Source organism: Lagenorhynchus albirostris, chromosome 2, assembly GCF_949774975.1.
Source record: "Lagenorhynchus albirostris chromosome 2, mLagAlb1.1, whole genome shotgun sequence".
NCBI classification, from domain to species: Eukaryota; Metazoa; Chordata; class Mammalia; order Artiodactyla; family Delphinidae; genus Lagenorhynchus; species Lagenorhynchus albirostris.
This window is the reverse complement of record NC_083096.1, coordinates 143,242,765-143,261,162: the sequence shown is the minus strand read 5'-3', so window position 1 is coordinate 143,261,162 and position 18,398 is coordinate 143,242,765. Positions and strand designations below refer to the sequence as shown.

Genomic DNA, 18,398 nt, shown 5'->3' with positions numbered 1-18,398 from the left:
GCATATTTCCAGGAAAGAGGCTGAAGTGATATTCTCCCCTAAGCTGTGGGAGGGAAGGGAACGGTGAAGAACCCTACCCCTACCCCGCCTCTAGCCCGATTTCCTGGTATCCTCACAGGAAGCAGTAGACAGCCAGGCTGACCATTCCAAAGCTAAGAACCAACAAGGCCTTGTATTGGGTTGGCCCAAAAGTTCATTCCGTTTTTTTCCATAAGATTGGTCTAGTAGCGCTTAGTTGTCTTTAACTTCATTCAAAACAATTCTGTTAGATTGTATTGTGACAGCTGTCATATCAGTGTGCATTTAAAAAAATATATCAAAGTTGGTGAATTTTTGTGTAGCCATTTTAATATTGAATATGGAAGAAAAAGCAACATTTTCGGTATATTAAAAACGCAACTGAAACGCAAAAACAGATCTGTGCAGTGTATGGAGAAGACGCTGTGACTGACTGAACGTGTCAAAAGTGATTTGCAAAGTTTTGTGCTAGAGATTTCTCACTGGACAATGCTCCACGGTCGGGTAGACCAGTTGAAGTTGAGAGTGATCAAATCGAGACATTAACAGAGAAGGATCAGCATTATACCACACAGGAGAAGGCCAACATACTCAAAATATCCAAATCAAGCACTGAAAATCATTTGCACCAGCTGGGTTATGTTAATCACGTTGATGTTTGGGTTCCCACATAAGTTAAGCAAAAAAACCTTCTTGACCACATTTCCCCATGCAATTCTCTACTTAAACGTAATGAAAACGTTCTGTTCTTAAAACAAATTGTGACAGGCAATGAAAAGTGGATACTGTACAATAATGTACAGAGATTGTGGGGCAAGCGAAATAAACTACTACCAACCACACCAAAGGCCGATCTTCGTCCAAAGAAGGTGACGTTGTGTATATGGTGGGATTGCAAGGGAGTCCTCTATTATGAGCTCCTTCCAGAAAACCAAACGATTCATTCCAACAAGTACTGCTCCCAGTTAGACCAACTGTGTCCAGGTGGTCAACAAAAAGTGTCCAGAATTAGTAAACAGAAAACACATAATCCTCCATGAGGATAACGCAAGACCGCATGTTTCCTTGATGACCAGGCAAAAACTGTTACACCTTGGCTGTTTAGTTCTGATTCATCCACTGTATTAGCCAGACATTGCACCTTCGGATTTCCATTTATTTTGGTCTTTCCAAAATTCTCTTAATGGACAAAATTTCCATTCCCTGGAGGACTGTAAAAGGCACCTGGGACAGTTCTTTGCTCAAAAAGATAAAAAGTTTTGGGAAGATGGAATCAGGAAGTTGCCTGGAAAATGGCAGAAGGTAGTGGAAAAAAATGGTGAATACATTGTTCAATAAAGTTCTTGGTGAAAATGAAAAATGTATCTTTTATTTTTACTTTAAAACCAAAGGAACTTTTTGGCCAACCCAATACCTTGCTTGTAGCATGAATGCCAGGTCGGGCATCCCTGCCTTTCTGGTCCTCAGATATGCCTGAAGAGAGGAAGTAGTGGCTAGCCCTGCAGTCACCATAGGACTTGAGTCAAGCCCTATGGGCCCACTCCTCATACTCACCATTGCTAAGTCCAGGATCAGGCCATCTATGAGCCAACCCCTGCAGCTGTGACTAAATGGGAATCAAATGGTCAGAGCTGCCTGAGGTTTAAGGATGCAGTCCCTATTCTCTGTGCCAAGAAAAATAATAGTTGGGCCCATCTACTCACTCGTTTACTCACTTGTATTTGGTTGCCTGAGTCCCCACGGTGACAGAGAATCCTAGAATCCCAGATGTATTCCTACAGGTAGGGTAGACATGGTACCTACAGCCAGAATGAAAAGTCCTATGAGCTCAGGCAGTCACCTAGGCCCTGTCCTCAGAGGCACTAGAGAGGAGTGGGAAGGGTTTCTGCTCATCCCTACTGGACCTGAAGGTCCTGGAAGAGGATCCATAAATGTGTACATGTATTTTACTCTCAGGTTAGAGTATCCAACCCTCTACTGAACTGTGGACCACAGGCTAGCTTTTTCTCTTGCTAATCTTGAAGCTTGACCAAACTGAGAGCCTGATCACAGTCCAAGATGCAAATTCCAGAAGTTTTGACCAGTAGGTACGACTCTAAGGCATGAAAGGACCAAAGAGCTCTGAGAGATTGCTCAGTCAGGATATTTGATAAACTTAAGCCTGCAAAGTAAGCCCCAGGTCTTATCTGAGCTCAATTTTCTTGCCAGCAGACTTACCCAAGGGTCTGCTTGGTTCGAAGGAAGTCAAAACAAGGCTCTTCCATGTGCATCTGTAATTCAACATACCATCAGCTCAACTCCTCCCAGCAGAGAAACTTCCATTTCTTCCCCCAAAAGTGTTACACATGACCCCAGAGTCCAGCCTCCCTCCTAAATCGCCCAGGCCCCCTGTCCATATTCATACTGGGTGAGAAACACTAAATAACCATCTCACCTACCAATCACAGATCTCTGACCACTCCCAAGTCCCTAGCCCTCAGGGAGAAAGGCCAGAAAGCCAGTCCTCACAGTGGGTCAGGGGCTCATGAACATCGTGACTCTCCTTTATGCAACTTACCACAAGCAGCTCCATAAGAGTGTATTCTTTCAGGCTCCTGGCACCTGACTGAAAGAAAAAGCTGATCTGACCAACTGAAAATCCAATGGCTTACAGGGCTTTTTAATAATCCAGCTATTCTCAGCAACCATTTATTCAGATATTCAGAAGAGTACTATCCCACTCTTCTCTTCCAAGAGTTCATCATACCCTCTTATTGCTATACTTTCTGCCTTCCCACAAAACAGGAGATCTGTGAGGACAGAAATCGTGCTTGATGATTTGTATTCCCAGCCCTAGCACAGAACTGCAGGTAGACGTGGAGGTGAGTCGAATAATCCCTGACCTGCCTGCCAGCTCCTGCCCAAAGAACCCAGAGGACACAACCTAAAATCAAGTACTTGCAGTTCAAGGTCCTAAGGAGGAGAGCAGGAAATGTCTGGGTAACTGGACCTATTCCTCAGATGGAGAGGATATGAATAGGAGCTCTGCAGCCACACACACGGACCCAAAACTAGTTGATAAGAAAAATGCATAAGAGGCAGATACCACACTTGGAGACCACATCCTGGCTATCCTGGAGACTGGCAAAACAACAGGATGAAAGAGGGCAGGAGGCCAACGAGCAAGTGTTGCCAGTGCATCCCAGTCAGACTCTTGCAGGCTCCTCTGATACAGACTCATTACTATTCCTTCCTGCTTCACCTGAGGAAGCTGAAGCCTCTGTGCCCTGCAAGCCCTGTTTATCAGCAACAAGATTTCCTGTATGCCTCTGAAAGGATTGCAACAAAACTATTCAAAACCTTGTATCAACTTCCTGTTCAAAATGCTCTCTGTGAGGAGGGAAGTGGTTTCCCCAAGGGAAGCAGTTTGTATTAGAAGCTAGTGCTAAGAGGTGATCCATGGAAAGCACCTCAACAGACTCCGTCTTACAATACAAAATCCTGCCTGAAACTGGAGAAATACTACTCTCTCTGGGTTAAGCACCAGAAATGTAGACAGGGCTAAGCAGGGCCAGGTCATACCATATATGAAGTTTGGGACCTGGTAGTCATTGCAGCTTCAAATAAGCTGAGAACCTGGAAAAAAAAAACCAGGTAGCTACAGCCAGAGGAAGACAGGCTCTACAGACAAGCTGGGCCTCTAGGGAAAGATTCAGGCCCAGGGCCAGAAACACAGGAAAAGGACAAAGTGATGGTGAAGCCATGCAGCCCTGCCCAAAGTTCAGGCCAGGAATCTTCACAAGGCCAGACAGAGAAGTGACTTCCTCATGTAGACAATCCAGGACCATAGCAGCAGCTACAGGAGCCCCAGAGTTTGGGAAGTCTGAGATCAGTCTAGATAGACACAGGTCCCCATAGTCCTAGAAGTGAGTATGACTAACCACAAGCTAAAATAGTCTATGAGCCAATTGAGAGAGTTGCAGAGCTCTTCCTTATTTTAAGCACCATCCCATCTCTCCAGAATTATGTGGAAAAAATACAGGATTTGAGGACAGAAGGTATAAATTCGAGCCCCAGCTGGTATGACCTCAGGTAAATGAAGGACCTCAGATCCATCATCCATAAAACAGGTGATAAATCCTATCTCTCAGGTGCTTTGAAACCTTTAATTATGACTCTGGTATTCATTCTGTTTACTGTGTATTGGTTGACTGGCTATGTTTATTTTTGTCACATTTTTAAAACTGTCCTTTTAACAAATGTCCTCCTGCTCCTTGGAGTTCTGACATGGGAACATGTAGGAATTTCCAGCCATACTTCAGTCTCTGTCCCTCTGGACTAGTGGTTGGGTGATTAATAGAAGCACTGTGATTGAAAAAGGATCCATTTCACTGACAGGAACAATTTTTAAATGTAGTTGCTTCAAGAGTACAAATGACCCCAAGCATATAACCACAGAATAACTGCAAAAGGTCCTTGAAGAGCATAGGCTCACTTCTCCCAGATACTTTGGACCTTCCCCCAGGCTTTAGTGTCCTAAAGATACTTAGCCATGAGGACAGCTGTGTGCAAAGGGGCCACTGACCTGGTAGTATACAGTAACTTCAGAGTTGGCATCACCCTTGTTCAGAGCTCTCACTTTGCATAGGTGGTGGCCACTGGGCAGCTCTACCACCTGGAACTGCACAGGCATCTCCTGCTCCAGAGGCATGAAGTTCAACTTGCTGCAAAACAATCAGTGTGGGTTACTGAGGCCGTGCCTTTATCCTCTTACCTGCACCCCCAAACTGTGAAAAGGTCAGGCCTTCCACAGTCCCATCTGAATTGCTTTGTTTATATAACTAGCCTCAAAAAACCTACTACGAGAAGCATCTCCATTGTGGATTTAGTAATAACTGAGTTTTGGTCTCAAGGCCCTCATGCTATTAAGAACACATAACTCCCAAAGAGAAAACTCAAACCAATACTCACTCAACAACATATTTCAGGAAATCCATAGATTCCTAGGAGGCAAAAGAGAAGAAAATAACTATATTAGGCTCTCCTGACATTAATTTCACCCAGAACCAACTAATACCAATATTCTAACTGCTTGGGAAGCCCTGGAATGCATTAGGAAAGCAGATATCTATTATCCTAAATGCTGGTCATTCATTCACTGGGCTTATCATTCACTGATTCAATACTGATTATGTTTGTTGAATACTAAGGCTCTCAACTGAAGTGGCTCTTTTTCTGTTCTCCCTTGGTGCGTTTACCTGTTTACCTGTTTACCTGTCCACTGTGAAACTTTCCCCACTGAATCAAACTTAATTGTTCAGTTTACCCCACTAGGCTGTGTTTTAGAAACCTGGATCTATTAATACAGAGCCTGGCATAGAGTGAGTGACAGAATAATACTTAATACTAAGTGAATGATGTATCCCCTCCCCCTCTTAAGACTTGTTTTCTAACCTGTGAGGGATAAGTGGAGAGGTAAGCTTATCTCTAAAGTGGTTTCTGCCTGGGGCAATTCATGGTACTAAGTCCTCTGAACCAAAAGGACCCCTACACGGTACTCCCACTGTGCTCAGAGAAGCAGGCAGCTATTCCTGCTCTTCTCCGTTTTTAAACTTTCTGTTGGCATGACAGAAACCAGGGCTGGTTTGGGGGTTGGGGGATAAAGACAGAGAAGTAGGGAGGATAGCAGCCAATCTCGAGAGTGGCCATTTATATATTCCATTAAAGGGCCAGTCCTGAGAAACTGGGAGGCCATGGAGGAAGAGGTCAAGAGCCAAACAGTTCAGGGACTGTCCGAACAAGCACTCCTGGCTGGAAGAGGCCTCAGTTAGTTACATGGTCCCACAGACACATCCAATTCAATATGGATCAAAACCAACTCCCCATATGGCCCCAAACCTACACTGTTCCTACTCCTCTACCAACCCACTGGTTCCAGTAAGAAATCTGGGCATCATCCTAGAGCCCTCCCTTCTCCCTCACCCCCACAGCCAATCAGTCACTGCCTTTGATCATCCTCCGCCTCATTATTTCTTAAGCATTTCTTTTTCATTTATTTTGCCTAACCTCAGGCTTCATCATTTTCACCTCAACTTTTTTATTATGGTAAAAATACATAAGTTTACTATCTTGACCTTTCTTAAGTGTAAAGTTCTGTAGTGTTAAGTATATTCACATTGTTGTGAAATGGAACTCCAGACTTTTCATCTCGCAACACTGAAACTCAATACCCATGGAAACAATGACTCCCCTTCTTTCCCTCCACAACCCCTGGTAACCACTATTCTACCTCCTGTTACTGTCACTACTCTAGAGATCTCATATAAGTGGAATCATACTTCATGTCAACTTTTATAACAGTTTCATAACTGGTCTCTCTGGATCTTTCTTAATGACAAATCCTCTTTTAAATTCTTCAGTGGTTCTCCATTTACTATAAGATAAAGCCCAAGCTCCGTAGCTTGACATACAAGTTTGACACACAAGTTCTGCCTAAGTATATGTGAATATATATATATATATATATACACACATACACACACACACACACACACACACCCCTCACCACTCCCCAGCTCCCACTTTAATTTCTAAATTAAACTGTTTGTAGTTTCCACAGTCTTCAACAAATGTAACCAATACCATATATTTACCAAACCCATTTAACTCAAAGTCCTGTCCAATAGCAGCAGTCTCCTTCATAAGAAAGTCTTGCTTAGCATCGGAGGGGCCAGGTTCCCTTCTAAACAGACTGTGACAATGCTGGCCTGCCAGACTACAGAGCTTCCCCTTTAGGGAAGAACTAATGCAATTCCAGAGCCCAGAATGGCATTCAAACCTGGCCAGCAGCAACAGAGCACCTCACACTCACTGTGCTTGTGACATTTCCTTGTACCAGGCCCTCAACAAAGAGCTGGGATTTTAACTCTCTGACGAAGCTCAGCAGAGACTCAAGGGAAAGGCCATCCATCAAAGCCCGATACTTGTCAATCATAGACCAACGGGCATATTCCAGGATTAAAAGCCGAACGTCTCTGTACAGAGAGCAGAAAAAAAAAGTTTTATTGTAAGAAATGAATCTTAAGGGTAAAGAAGGATTTGATTAAGTTTCTACAGATGATGTGTTCTAAAGAGACGCAATTTCTATCACAACTTAAGATAGGGAAACAATGTCATAATCACCAAAAAGCATTTAAAACTGCATATACAAACTATTACATAGATTATTAGCTCATTGGTACAACTCACTTATCTATTTCAATTGCAAAATAAATTATTTCACATAAGCTGCCAGATGAGCCACACACCAATTTAATATTACTATTTTGATTTGAAATCTCACTAGCATTTATTAATTACTGGAGGTGATCATCATGGATATCTATTACTACAATGACAATACAGCATAAGTGGCTCCAGGCCAGAATCAGACTAACCCCTTCCCACACACAGTAAGCTGTTTGAACATGGCAAGTTACCTAACATTTGTGACTCGATTTCTTCATTTGTAAAACAAGGGAAATAATAATGGCTACCATTACAGAATTTTGGTGAGAATTAAATAAATAAGTGCACTTAAAAGTTCTTAGGTCTATAAAAAAAAAAGTTCTTAGGTCTAACACATAACAAATCTTCAATAAACAGGTGTTATTATTACTCTACCACATTTTAATAAAGTAGTATTCAGAAGTTATGGGATACACAGGCTATTTTTCATTATATCAATAGTTCCAGACAACTCTCCTTTCCAATTTATATTTGGTTATGAGCTTTTGTAACTTTTTGTGATCAGATTATTAGTTATTACATGTCTCTAATTCTTAACTGCTCCCTCCCCTGCTTTCGAATTTTGGACATTTATGGGCTCATTATAACTATGTCAAAAGCAGGGCCTCTATATAAAGTTGTGCTCTTCGTTTTCTATTTATAGATGCCCAGCAAGCAGATCAAGTAGGGGCTTGCAATCCTTGTGCACAAAGGGCTGTATCTGCTCAGAGGGAACTTTTTTCCCCTTCCACAAAGGCTCTACCTGCTGATAGAGGTTACCCCAAGGGTGTACTTTTTTCTGATTCACACAAAGGTAAAGAACTGGCTCTGATGAAAAGGCCCAGGAGGGTTGCCTATTAGCAGAGGGTTTAAGCATTAGTACACAGACTGTCAAGTTTTTTTGCTCTCTTCTGGAACCCTGGATGAATTCTTGGATAGTTGCATTTGTCAGATAAGTGATGTGTTAGGCAATTTAACTCAGCTACTTAACATAACATCCAACACACTAAAATCACCATATAATCACCAGTAAGCAATTTTGAGCCACAACAAAGTCAGCATTTTTTGAACTGTTATTTACTTACAAACTTTGGAAAAAGCACCCTTTTTACCTTTAGCCTCTAATTAAGTATAGTAGGCTGCTTGCAGTCCTACTGACAGATAGCTACTTACACTGGGTTTAGAAATCCTATAACTCTGTGGGCTGTTTTCCTAAAACACAGCACATTTCTATCACATCTGAATTAGCACTGAAACTACAGCCTCATCCCCCACACTTAATTTCCAGGAAGGTAAATACTTTCAGGCCTTCAAAATATAAGCTGATCCCATCCATGTATACCCACTTGGCCAGAGTCTCAGGCTTGATGAGGATGTTAAAGTAGGTCTTCTTCAACTGCTCAGTTATCATTGTAAAGACAGCTGGTGTGGAACTGAACTCCGCTAAGTAGTCAATAATAAGCTGAAACAGCAGCTAAGAAGAAAAGAAAGAAGCACCTTAAGTGGAGAAGCATGGCAATCCACTAATGTTTAGGGGGAAAATGTTTCCCACTGGCTTTTACCAGGGGCCCAGTATGGTAACAGGCATTGCGCAGGACATAAGAGAAATACTAATGACTCAAAGAATCTTTAGGAGCTAAAATTCTCAATAACTGTCAAATTTGGAGCAATGAATTTTCTTTTTATTTTTTATAATTTTTATGGGTATTTTAAAACATTTTTCCTTCCAACTAAACTTAAAAATAATTTTATCCAGCATGTCCACTGCCCCTAAATGTGATTTTAATTGGGAGAATGTAATTTTGGAAATAATGACTTTATATCAACCTGTTCTATCCAGAAACATGACAAGTCTCTCCCTTAAAGTCTTTTTTATATGCTTCAAAAAGATTTAGTTTTCTTTAGATAGGTTCTGTACTTTTCTCTAAAATAATGTTGAGTAATAGACGTGATCATGGGTATCCTTGGCTTGTTCCCAACTTTAATGTTCAGCATTTCATCAGTTAGTGGAACATTTGCTGTTAGTCTTTTAATTAAGGTTTTTATTTTGGTTAAGTAACTTCCCTCCATTACTACTTATTAGGAATGACCACTCAAATTTATCAAATGATTTTTTGGGCATTTATCACTATATTCACATAGTGTTCCTCAACTGACTTGTGTTATAATGATTTATGTTCATCAACTTCCTAATACTGAACAACCAACCTTTGCATTCCTGGCACTTGGTCATGGTGAATTATTGTTTTTGTTCTATTGTTGAATTTAATTTTCAAGTTTTTAGAATGTTTGACTCTGTATTTCATAGGTGAAACTGATCTCCAGTTTTACATACATATTTATAGTCTATATCAAGTTTTAATGTTAAGGCTAGGTAAGCTTCATAAAATGAAGAACCTCAAATAGTTTTCTATGGTTTGTATTTTTAAAAAGCTCTCCAGGTAATTCCAAAACTTTAACATGTTTGGATTTTAAGCTAAATTATATTTAGGCTTTTGAAGGTTAGTAAAATATTCCATGGTGTCTCCTCCTAAGACCAATCTTTGTTCCCCGGGGAGACTGACAGGGATGAGGGTATAAAGGAGAGAACTATCTAAGATATGGAGGCTATATCACCTATTAGCACAGGTCTAATTTCTGCCAGGTCCTCTCCTCCAGATTTTTTCTTGTATGAGTGCAGTTCCCCAAACTTTAATATATGTTCTACCCAAGAAACCAAGATATAAAATTTGTTGTTGGGTACATTATATTATTTTACCTGGTACTTGATGATCTAATCCTTTAGCTAGCATCCCATATTATTTCTTCCTTTACTGATGAAGTTTTTGACAAAGTCACACTGAAACATATTCTTTACCAAAAGATAAATCACTGACAAGATATAAACTCTGTTTCTAAAGAGTCAGAAACTTAGAAGGAAAACAAGACACACACACTTGAAACAATGGAAAAGCGTGCAAGAAGAGGAAGAAACAACACAAACATCTGAGTTCTACTCTATGTCAGGCAATGTGTCAGGTGCTTTAAATTTGTCCTTGCTGTATGGCATGAAATTATGCTCAAACCAGTCCTTAACACCAGTGTTGGCTGCAGAGAAACTGACAGCAAAGGGAAGTGAAATCAAGCCTGAAGCACAGGCTGTGTTGTATCCATTACTAATGCATACAACACTGATTAATGTAATTAATTAATTAATATATGTTGGTCTTGTGCGCCCAAAGTTAGAATACCTGTCACCAGCCAAAAAAACACAATAATTCATATTAATAAACATTTCTTTCTATGTACCGCACCTCATGCACAAGCCTCTATGCTTGGTGCTATAGGCACAACAAACATAATATTTTAAAGCTGCCTGTGAGGAAATTAGAGCACTGTACTTACAGGTAGTTTGTGGTTGAATCCTTTCACTCGAATAATTAAACCATGTTCTCCAGCTACCAGCTTATACTCCAGCTGTGCCACATCTGCTTCATAAGCTGGTTCCGCAAGGTTATGGGTAAGGATATTGACAAAGATATCAAAGAGGACCACACTAAGAGTATAAAATGCAAATAGCATCATTAATTGGCAAGAAATAGACAAATGGATTTGCTTTGACTTAGAGTAAGAAACTTCACTTTTATAAAGATGTTAATTCACTACTCCAGAATGTAAAACCATATATACTAATTGAGTTCAAAGGTAAATACAGCATACCCAGGACTCAGTTTCACAGGGGCATTACAGAACTCCCACCTTCAGCAATGCTTCCCTATCTTTTTCATGTCGCACACACAGAGAAAATGTAATACTGGGTTGGCCAAAAGGTTCGTTCAGTTTTTTCCGTAAGATGGCTCTAGTAGTACTTAGTTGTCTTTAACTTCATTTGAAACAATTTTGTTAGATTGTATGTTACAGCTGTTATATCAGCGTGTATTTAAAAAAAGACATCAAAAATTGGTGAATTTTTGTGTAGCCATTTTAATATTGAAGATGGAAGAAAAAACAACATTTTTGGCATATTATGCTTTATTATTTCAAGAAAGGTAAAAACACAAGTGAAACTCAAAAAAAAATTTTGTATAGTGTATGGACAAGGTGCTGTGACTGATCGGACATGTCAAAAGTGGTTTGCAAAGTTTTGTGTTGGAGATTTCTCACTGGACGATGCTCCACGGTCAGGTAGACCAGTTGAAGTTGATAGCGATCAAATCGAGACATTAACTGAGAACAATCAACGTTATACCATGCAGAAGATAGCCGACATACTCAAAATATCCAAATCAGGCAGTGAAAATCATTTGCACCAGCTTGGTTGGTTAATCACTTTGATGTTTGGTTTCCACATAAGTTAAGCGAAAAAAACCTTCTTGACCATATTTCCACATGCGATTCTTTACTTAAACATAATCAAAACGTTCTGTTTTTTTTTTTTTTTTTTTTTTTTTTTTGCGGTACGCGTGCTTCTGACTGTTGTGGCCTCTCCTGTTGCGAAGCACAGGCTCCGGACGCACAGGCTCAGCGACCATGGCTCACGGGCCCAGCCGCTCCGCGGCATGTGGGATCTTCCCAGACCGGGACACAAACCCGTGTCCCCTACATCGGCAGGCAGACTCTCAACCGCTGCGCCACCAGGGAAGCCCAAATGTTCTGTTTTTAAAACAAATTGTGACGGGCGATGAAAAGTGGATACTGTACAATAATGTGGAACAGAAGAGCCCGTGGGGCAAGTGAAATGAACCACCACCAACCACACCAAAGGCCGGTCTTCGTCCAAAGAAGGTGATGTTGTGTATGTGGTGGGATTGCAAGGGAGTCCTCTATTATGAGCTCCTTCCAGAAAACCAAACGATTCATTTCAACAAGTACTGCTCCCAATTAGACAAACCGAAAGCAGCACTCAACAAAAAGTGTCCAGAAATAGTCAACAGAAAACACATAATCTTCCATCAGGATAACACAAGACTGCATGTTTCTTTGATGACCAGGCAAAAACTGTTACAGCTTGGCTGGGAAGTTCTGATTCATCTGCCGTATTCACCAGACATTACACCTTCAGATTTCCATTTATTTTGGTCTTTCCAAAATTCTCTTAATGGACAAAATTTCCATTCCCTGGAAGACTGTAAAAGGCACCTGGAACAGTTCTTTGCTCAAAAAGATAAAAAGTTTTGGGAAGATGGAATTATGAAGTTGCCTGAAAAATGGCAGAAGGTAGTGGGAAAAAAATGGTGAATATAATTAAGTTTTTAGTGAACATGAAAACTGTGTCTTTTATTTTTACTTAAAAACTGAAGACACTTTTTGGCCAACCCAATATTTATACTGCACAATGGGGTAAGTGTAAAATGCATGAAAGGCAACTGGCCCAAAGGCTCTGGTTATCCCTGCGGCCTAGGTTTTCTGACTGAAAAATCAAAAAACTGAGGAAATGGAGGAGGGTAATGCATTTTTTAAACTGAATATTAATAATGTTAGTGCTGCTTGTGAGATTAAGGCTGGATTTTACAGGTTAAGTGGCAAAAGAAAGGAAGAAGTATACTAACGTTTCCTGAGCACCTCCTATGATTCAGGTACATTTTAGGCTCTCTGACCTCCCACAACCTACATAAACATATAAGTAATTTGCTAAGAACAAAGTATAATCAGATTCCTTGGCAGGAATCTGATTATAAATACAGGAATCTGATTATAAATAATCTCTAAATACAGGTCAACAGATCCATTAGTCCTCATTACAGACTGGAAGCTGACCCAAACTCATCTCTAAGGAACTTTCTCAATCCAGGAATTCTATGACTAGCCTAAACTGTCAGCATGTTTTACAAATGGGTGCTGGAGATGGAGCAGCCACAATTCCATCTTAGTGATTAGTATTGATACAAATAATTTGTTTGGGGCACATAAAAACACATAAATGAGGAGCATAGCTCAAGTCTGACAGAGAAAAATGATAAAATGATTCAGAAATAAACAAACAAAATAGTCTTCCAATAATAAAAAAAATATTTTCCAGAAAAGAGGACAATTTCTTACTTTGCTGCAGACTTCTGTATCAAAGGTGAGATCAGATGGAAACGTATATATGCTGAAAGAAAAAAGACCCTAAATAAGAAAATATAGGCCAGAGGCCTCAAATATTTAATACATCTGCTATTTTCCCCTAATATTATATTGTTTTAAAAATTCTGAAACAAACCACTAATCCTTAAATCCTCATTACATTTTTATCCTTAAGGGTTCTTAGAAAGTATTATTTACCATTCCAAATAGTGTCCAGAAGGTACACTTTAATCTACGGGAAGACCAGATATATAGACAGATATGCAGAGAGGCCTAAGAATACTCTTATTATCAATAGCTTTGGTCAGGAAAAATGCTTACAGAGGTATACATGTCAAGAACATTAAGGGAAAAATCCCAATGCTCACAGAAAGTTATAGCAGCGCCTTTCCAAGGAAGCTGGATAAATGTTACGAACATTTTTAGACACTCTTATAATCTGTTCAAGAAAAATTGAGTAAACACCTTCCCAGTGAACTCAAGAATCCCTCAGAACTAGTCCAGTTGTGTTAAGGTTAGGGATTTGGGTTAAATGGCAGCCAAGAGCACTCAGCCTTTGATTCCAAGTTGCTTCAGTAAATTCCAATGCCATGCACAAGAACAGAAAATAAAAAAGCAACACAGTTTGGGCCACCGTGTTGAAGATACGAGCTTTAGAGTCTGTTTAACTATATACTATGCTTCCTTTACGCTGAAAAGCAAAATAGTAGAGGGAGACAGATAGAGGATATTTCACATTTGTAATGCTGGACTCAGCTATCTATTGTATCTAAGAATAATTTCTTTCAGCTACTCTTACTTTCTTTTTAACAATAATGTTCAAAAAACACCACCTATTCCCTAGGATGGCCAAACACCTGGCTCTGCTTTCATATAACTGAAAGAAAAATATCCAAAAATAATTTCATTTTAGGCTTGAATCCTTATATACTTCCTGGAATCTATAATGTCCATAAGAATTTCTGTGATAGCACAGGAGCACAGTATGGATCTGATAGATAAGCCTAGAAAAGGTCTTCAAGTAGAAGGGGAAGGGGAAAGAGAGGGAGGTGATAGACACAGAGGGAAAAGGTTGCTAGAAAGTGGAAAAAGATTTGTTATACTTATTTCACTATTATTAAGGAGGGAAATATTTTACCTTTGGGGATTTTGAATTTGTTGTCTTTCTTATACCATAGGCAACCTTGTGGAGTATTCACAATTTTAACAGGGTATTCGGTCTCTGGACAATCAAAAGCCTTCAACATGAAATCTGTGGCTAACAAAAGTGAAAGGTAATAAATCATTCAGTTATCTCAACAGGATTGCCACCAATCTGTTCCTGGTTTGGGAAGTGTAAGTCAGTTTTCTTTGTGGCAAACATAAGTCAAATTCAAATGCTGAAATACAATAAATTATTAGAACAATACTAAAAAGAAAGTCCTCTTGGCGTTAAACTAAATGAACTCTGAAGATGTAATTTCCCAAGAGTTGATTCTGATCTCTCCATATTCAGCTTCATTCTCTTTCTCAGAGACAATCTTAACTGAAAGGGACCTTTGGTCAGAATAGTTGTATAAACCAATTTATGAATGAATGCATTCTTGAATGAGAATGTCTTTTACCAAACTTACAGAGTTTTTAAAAGTTAACAAAATAGTTCTGCTCAAACAACGTCAAATTTGTCCTTTAAGTTAATGAAACAAATTGTTTCATCAACACTCAGGTGCGAAATAGCTAACTTAAGAATTAAAAAAAACGTACTGGCTATATTTACTTAAAAAAAAAAGGGTTGTTTAGATACTTAAAGTTAAAGATGCAGAACTGAATTATCTAAAATATGCAAGACTTTTTGTATAAAAGCATTTTTTTTCCTGAGGTTAGATTCATATATAACATAAAATTAACCATTTTAAAGTGAACAATTCAGGGGAATTTAGTACACTCACAATGTTGTGCAACTACCATTTCTTTCTAGTTTCAAAACATTTTCATCAGCCCCAAAGGAAACCTCTATACCCATTAAGCAGTCACTCTCCATTACCCACTCCCCCCAGCCACTGGCAACCATCAGTCTGAGTTCTGTCTCTATGGATTTACCTATTCTAGATATTTCATGTAACAGGAATCTTACAATATGTGACCCCTTGTGTCTGTCTTCTTTCACTTAGCATAATGTTTTCAAGGTTCATCCATGTTATAGCATGTATCAGTACTTCATTTCTTTTAATGACAGAATAATACTCCATTGCATGTATATACCATAATTTGTTTATCCATTCATTCATTATGGACACTGGCTGGTTCTACCTTTTGGCTTTTGTATATAATGCTGCTATGAAAGTGTATGTACATGTATTTGGTTGAATACCTGTTTTTAATTCTTTAGGGTATATACCTAGGAATGGAATTGCTGGGAAAAATGGTATTCTGAGTAAAATTAGTTATATACAACTGTAACCTTTGTCCTAGACCAGTGACTTTCTCACAGTTAGAACTGTTTTCCATTGCAAGCTAGCAGACAGATAACACACACATATACCTACTGAGAACAAAAGTTCTTAAAATAATACCCTTTCTTTATTCAGTGAAACATTTTGCTATTTTCTACTCTGATTTTTTTTAGTGCTTTCACAACTCATTACACTGACCTCAAAACCCATTACATTGATTTCACAACCCTCTAATGGGTTGCAACCTGTAGTTTGAAAAACACTAGAACAATTGGACAAGATAATGGCAATTCCTACAGAGACTCACATGAAAGGATCAGCTATCATAGACAAGAAAAAGTCTCAGGATTATGTTTAAGTCCTGTTTCCTGCATTCACCAACTGAAGATCCAGGACAAGTCACTTTGCTTTTTTAAGCAGCAGTTTTCTCATTTGGAAAAGTAAGAGCTGTAATGCTTATCCCAGAGATAACTGGGAAACTCAAATATGAATTCAAATGATACTTTGTAAAATATAACATACTACAGAGGTGCTATTTGTTTTAATATTAGACATGGAGGGATTATGTACAATGATTGCTATTTTACTGACCTATGTACTTGTTTTCCGCTGGAAGATGAAGATCTGGATTTAATTCAAAATTACTCTCCCACAGTTCAGCCCAAGAGTTTTCAATATCTGTAGAGATGAAAGACAAACTGATCCAATAAAGAACAAATGATCAGAGTTCTATTAATAACAAACCAGTCAACAACTGGCCTTCACAAATCAATTCTCTTTTCTCAGAAAAGCTGTGAGTGACATATCCAGGCTTTCTAGACTCCTGCTACTCAATGTGCAGTCTCAGCAGCATTGTTATCATCTGGGAACTTTGTTAGAAATGCAGAATTGCAGGCCCTATTCCAGAGCTACTGAATCCTAATCTGTATTTTAATAAGACCTCCAGGTGATACATATGTACATTGAAGTTTGAGGAGCACTTTTTAAAACACAGTCAAAAGTCTGCCCCCAAACTACCAATACAATAGGATTTTCTCACTAGCTAATAAATACAGACATAAACATTGCAGAAAATAATTTTCTGCAAAGCAGTATAAATAATTTTCATTTCAAAGTAAACTACTGAAAAAAATACATAAGTTCTTCCCACAGGAACTATCAGACAAATTATTAAGCAATAAAACTTCCCAGGTGAATCATATACCTAAATGTAGGACAATTTTAAAATATTTTACCTTCCATACTATACTGAGTCCCAAACCATTTCTCCTTGAGGTCACATTTTCCCTCATTAGCACCAGACAGTAGAACAAGATTTGCCTTTTGAGGAACTAGCTGATTAAGGGCTTCAGCAATGACCTAATTAGGGGCAGGGGTGAAGGGGGAGTGGGGAGACACATACAAAACAATTATAACTTTAACCTAATACATCTCTATTAAAAAGGCAAAGCCACATTATGTTAGGCACCCCAAGATCCTAGCATCTTGATGCTCATGAAACTATGTCTATAGTCCATGAACACCCTAATTTACAAAACTACATTAGTCTATCAGCTGTTTCTAACATGTTTCTTCAGAATGCTTAAACAGCACTCATCTCAAATCCTACATAATAAGAGGACTAGCAGTGAAAAGAGTTACCATTTACTAAGCTTTTACTATGTGCTAGGTAGTGTTTAACATACATTATTTTATTTAATCCTAAAAACAACCCTAAGGTATACCCATTTTACAGAAAGCACTCAGCCTCAGAGGTTAAAGTTTAAATAATTTGTTCAGGTTAAAGATTCTATAATCTGCACAGAACAACACACCTAGAAGTGGCAAAAGTGGAGTTCTAACCAAGTTTGTTCATAATTCCAAAAACTATGCTCTTAACTGCTATGTATTATACTACCTCATACACAAGAATCAGTAAAATGATCCCAAGGTAGGGCCTCCTTCAATAATCCTTCAGCTATGATAAGGACTAAACATAAGATTTTTGTGGGTTAGATTTGAAACCCTAACTAGCACTTCAACACCATCTCTTTGAGAAAAAAACAACAAATAGTGGTTCAGAAAAAAATACTTGGACCCCTGGGCACAACCATCCTAGAGAAATGACAAGAATGTATGGTTACTGCTTCTTCCTTTACCTTTCCCCATCCCCTTTAAAATCAGTAGTTTTAGAATACCCTATATCAAAGTCTGTCAACCTTGGCACTATTAACACTTTGGGCCAGATAATTCTTAGTTGTGGAGTGCCATCTTCTGCATTGTAGAATGTTTAGCAGCATCTCTGGCTTCTACCCACTAGATGCCAAGAGCACTCTCCAGCTATGACAACTGAAATGTACCCAAGCATTGACAAATATCCCATGGGGGCAAAATCACCCTGGTTGAGAACTGCTACCCTATATGGAGCGAAATGACTTATTTCCCAGGACTAGTGGAGCAAAGACCTGACCAACTATTTATTTATGTGTAATATTTATTATCCCTAAGTCATATATTTTGAATTCAGGGAATCATATTTTTCTTGTACATATTCTCAAAATGATTAAAATTTAATTGTCCAGGGTGTCCAACAGAATTAAAAGGCAAGCTAAACAAGTATGTTTAGCATCTAAAGTACATAATTCTTAATGACTTTATGTTAGTAGATGTTTCAACACT

The 18,398-nt window shown here is 38.9% G+C and overlaps 1 protein-coding gene across 3 annotated transcripts in view; it reads right to left on the bottom strand.

The window, feature by feature from the left end:
* The window catches only part of NRDC (nardilysin convertase), a 91,427-nt gene that overhangs the window by 2,423 nt on the left and 70,606 nt on the right, over positions 1–18,398 (bottom strand). For all 3 annotated transcript variants that reach the window (XM_060140086.1, XM_060140085.1, XM_060140087.1), the window contains 12 exons: positions 16,976–17,099; positions 16,332–16,418; positions 14,447–14,566; positions 13,282–13,333; positions 10,648–10,798; positions 8,610–8,737; positions 6,869–7,031; positions 4,969–5,000; positions 4,583–4,721; positions 2,576–2,623; positions 2,236–2,288; positions 1,734–1,817 (listed from right to left, as the gene is read on the bottom strand). In XM_060140086.1, coding sequence (XP_059996069.1) covers positions 1,734–1,817; positions 2,236–2,288; positions 2,576–2,623; positions 4,583–4,721; positions 4,969–5,000; positions 6,869–7,031; positions 8,610–8,737; positions 10,648–10,798; positions 13,282–13,333; positions 14,447–14,566; positions 16,332–16,418; positions 16,976–17,099 — 1,181 coding nt within the window. The remainder of the gene's footprint in view (positions 1–1,733; positions 1,818–2,235; positions 2,289–2,575; positions 2,624–4,582; positions 4,722–4,968; positions 5,001–6,868; positions 7,032–8,609; positions 8,738–10,647; positions 10,799–13,281; positions 13,334–14,446; positions 14,567–16,331; positions 16,419–16,975; positions 17,100–18,398) is intronic.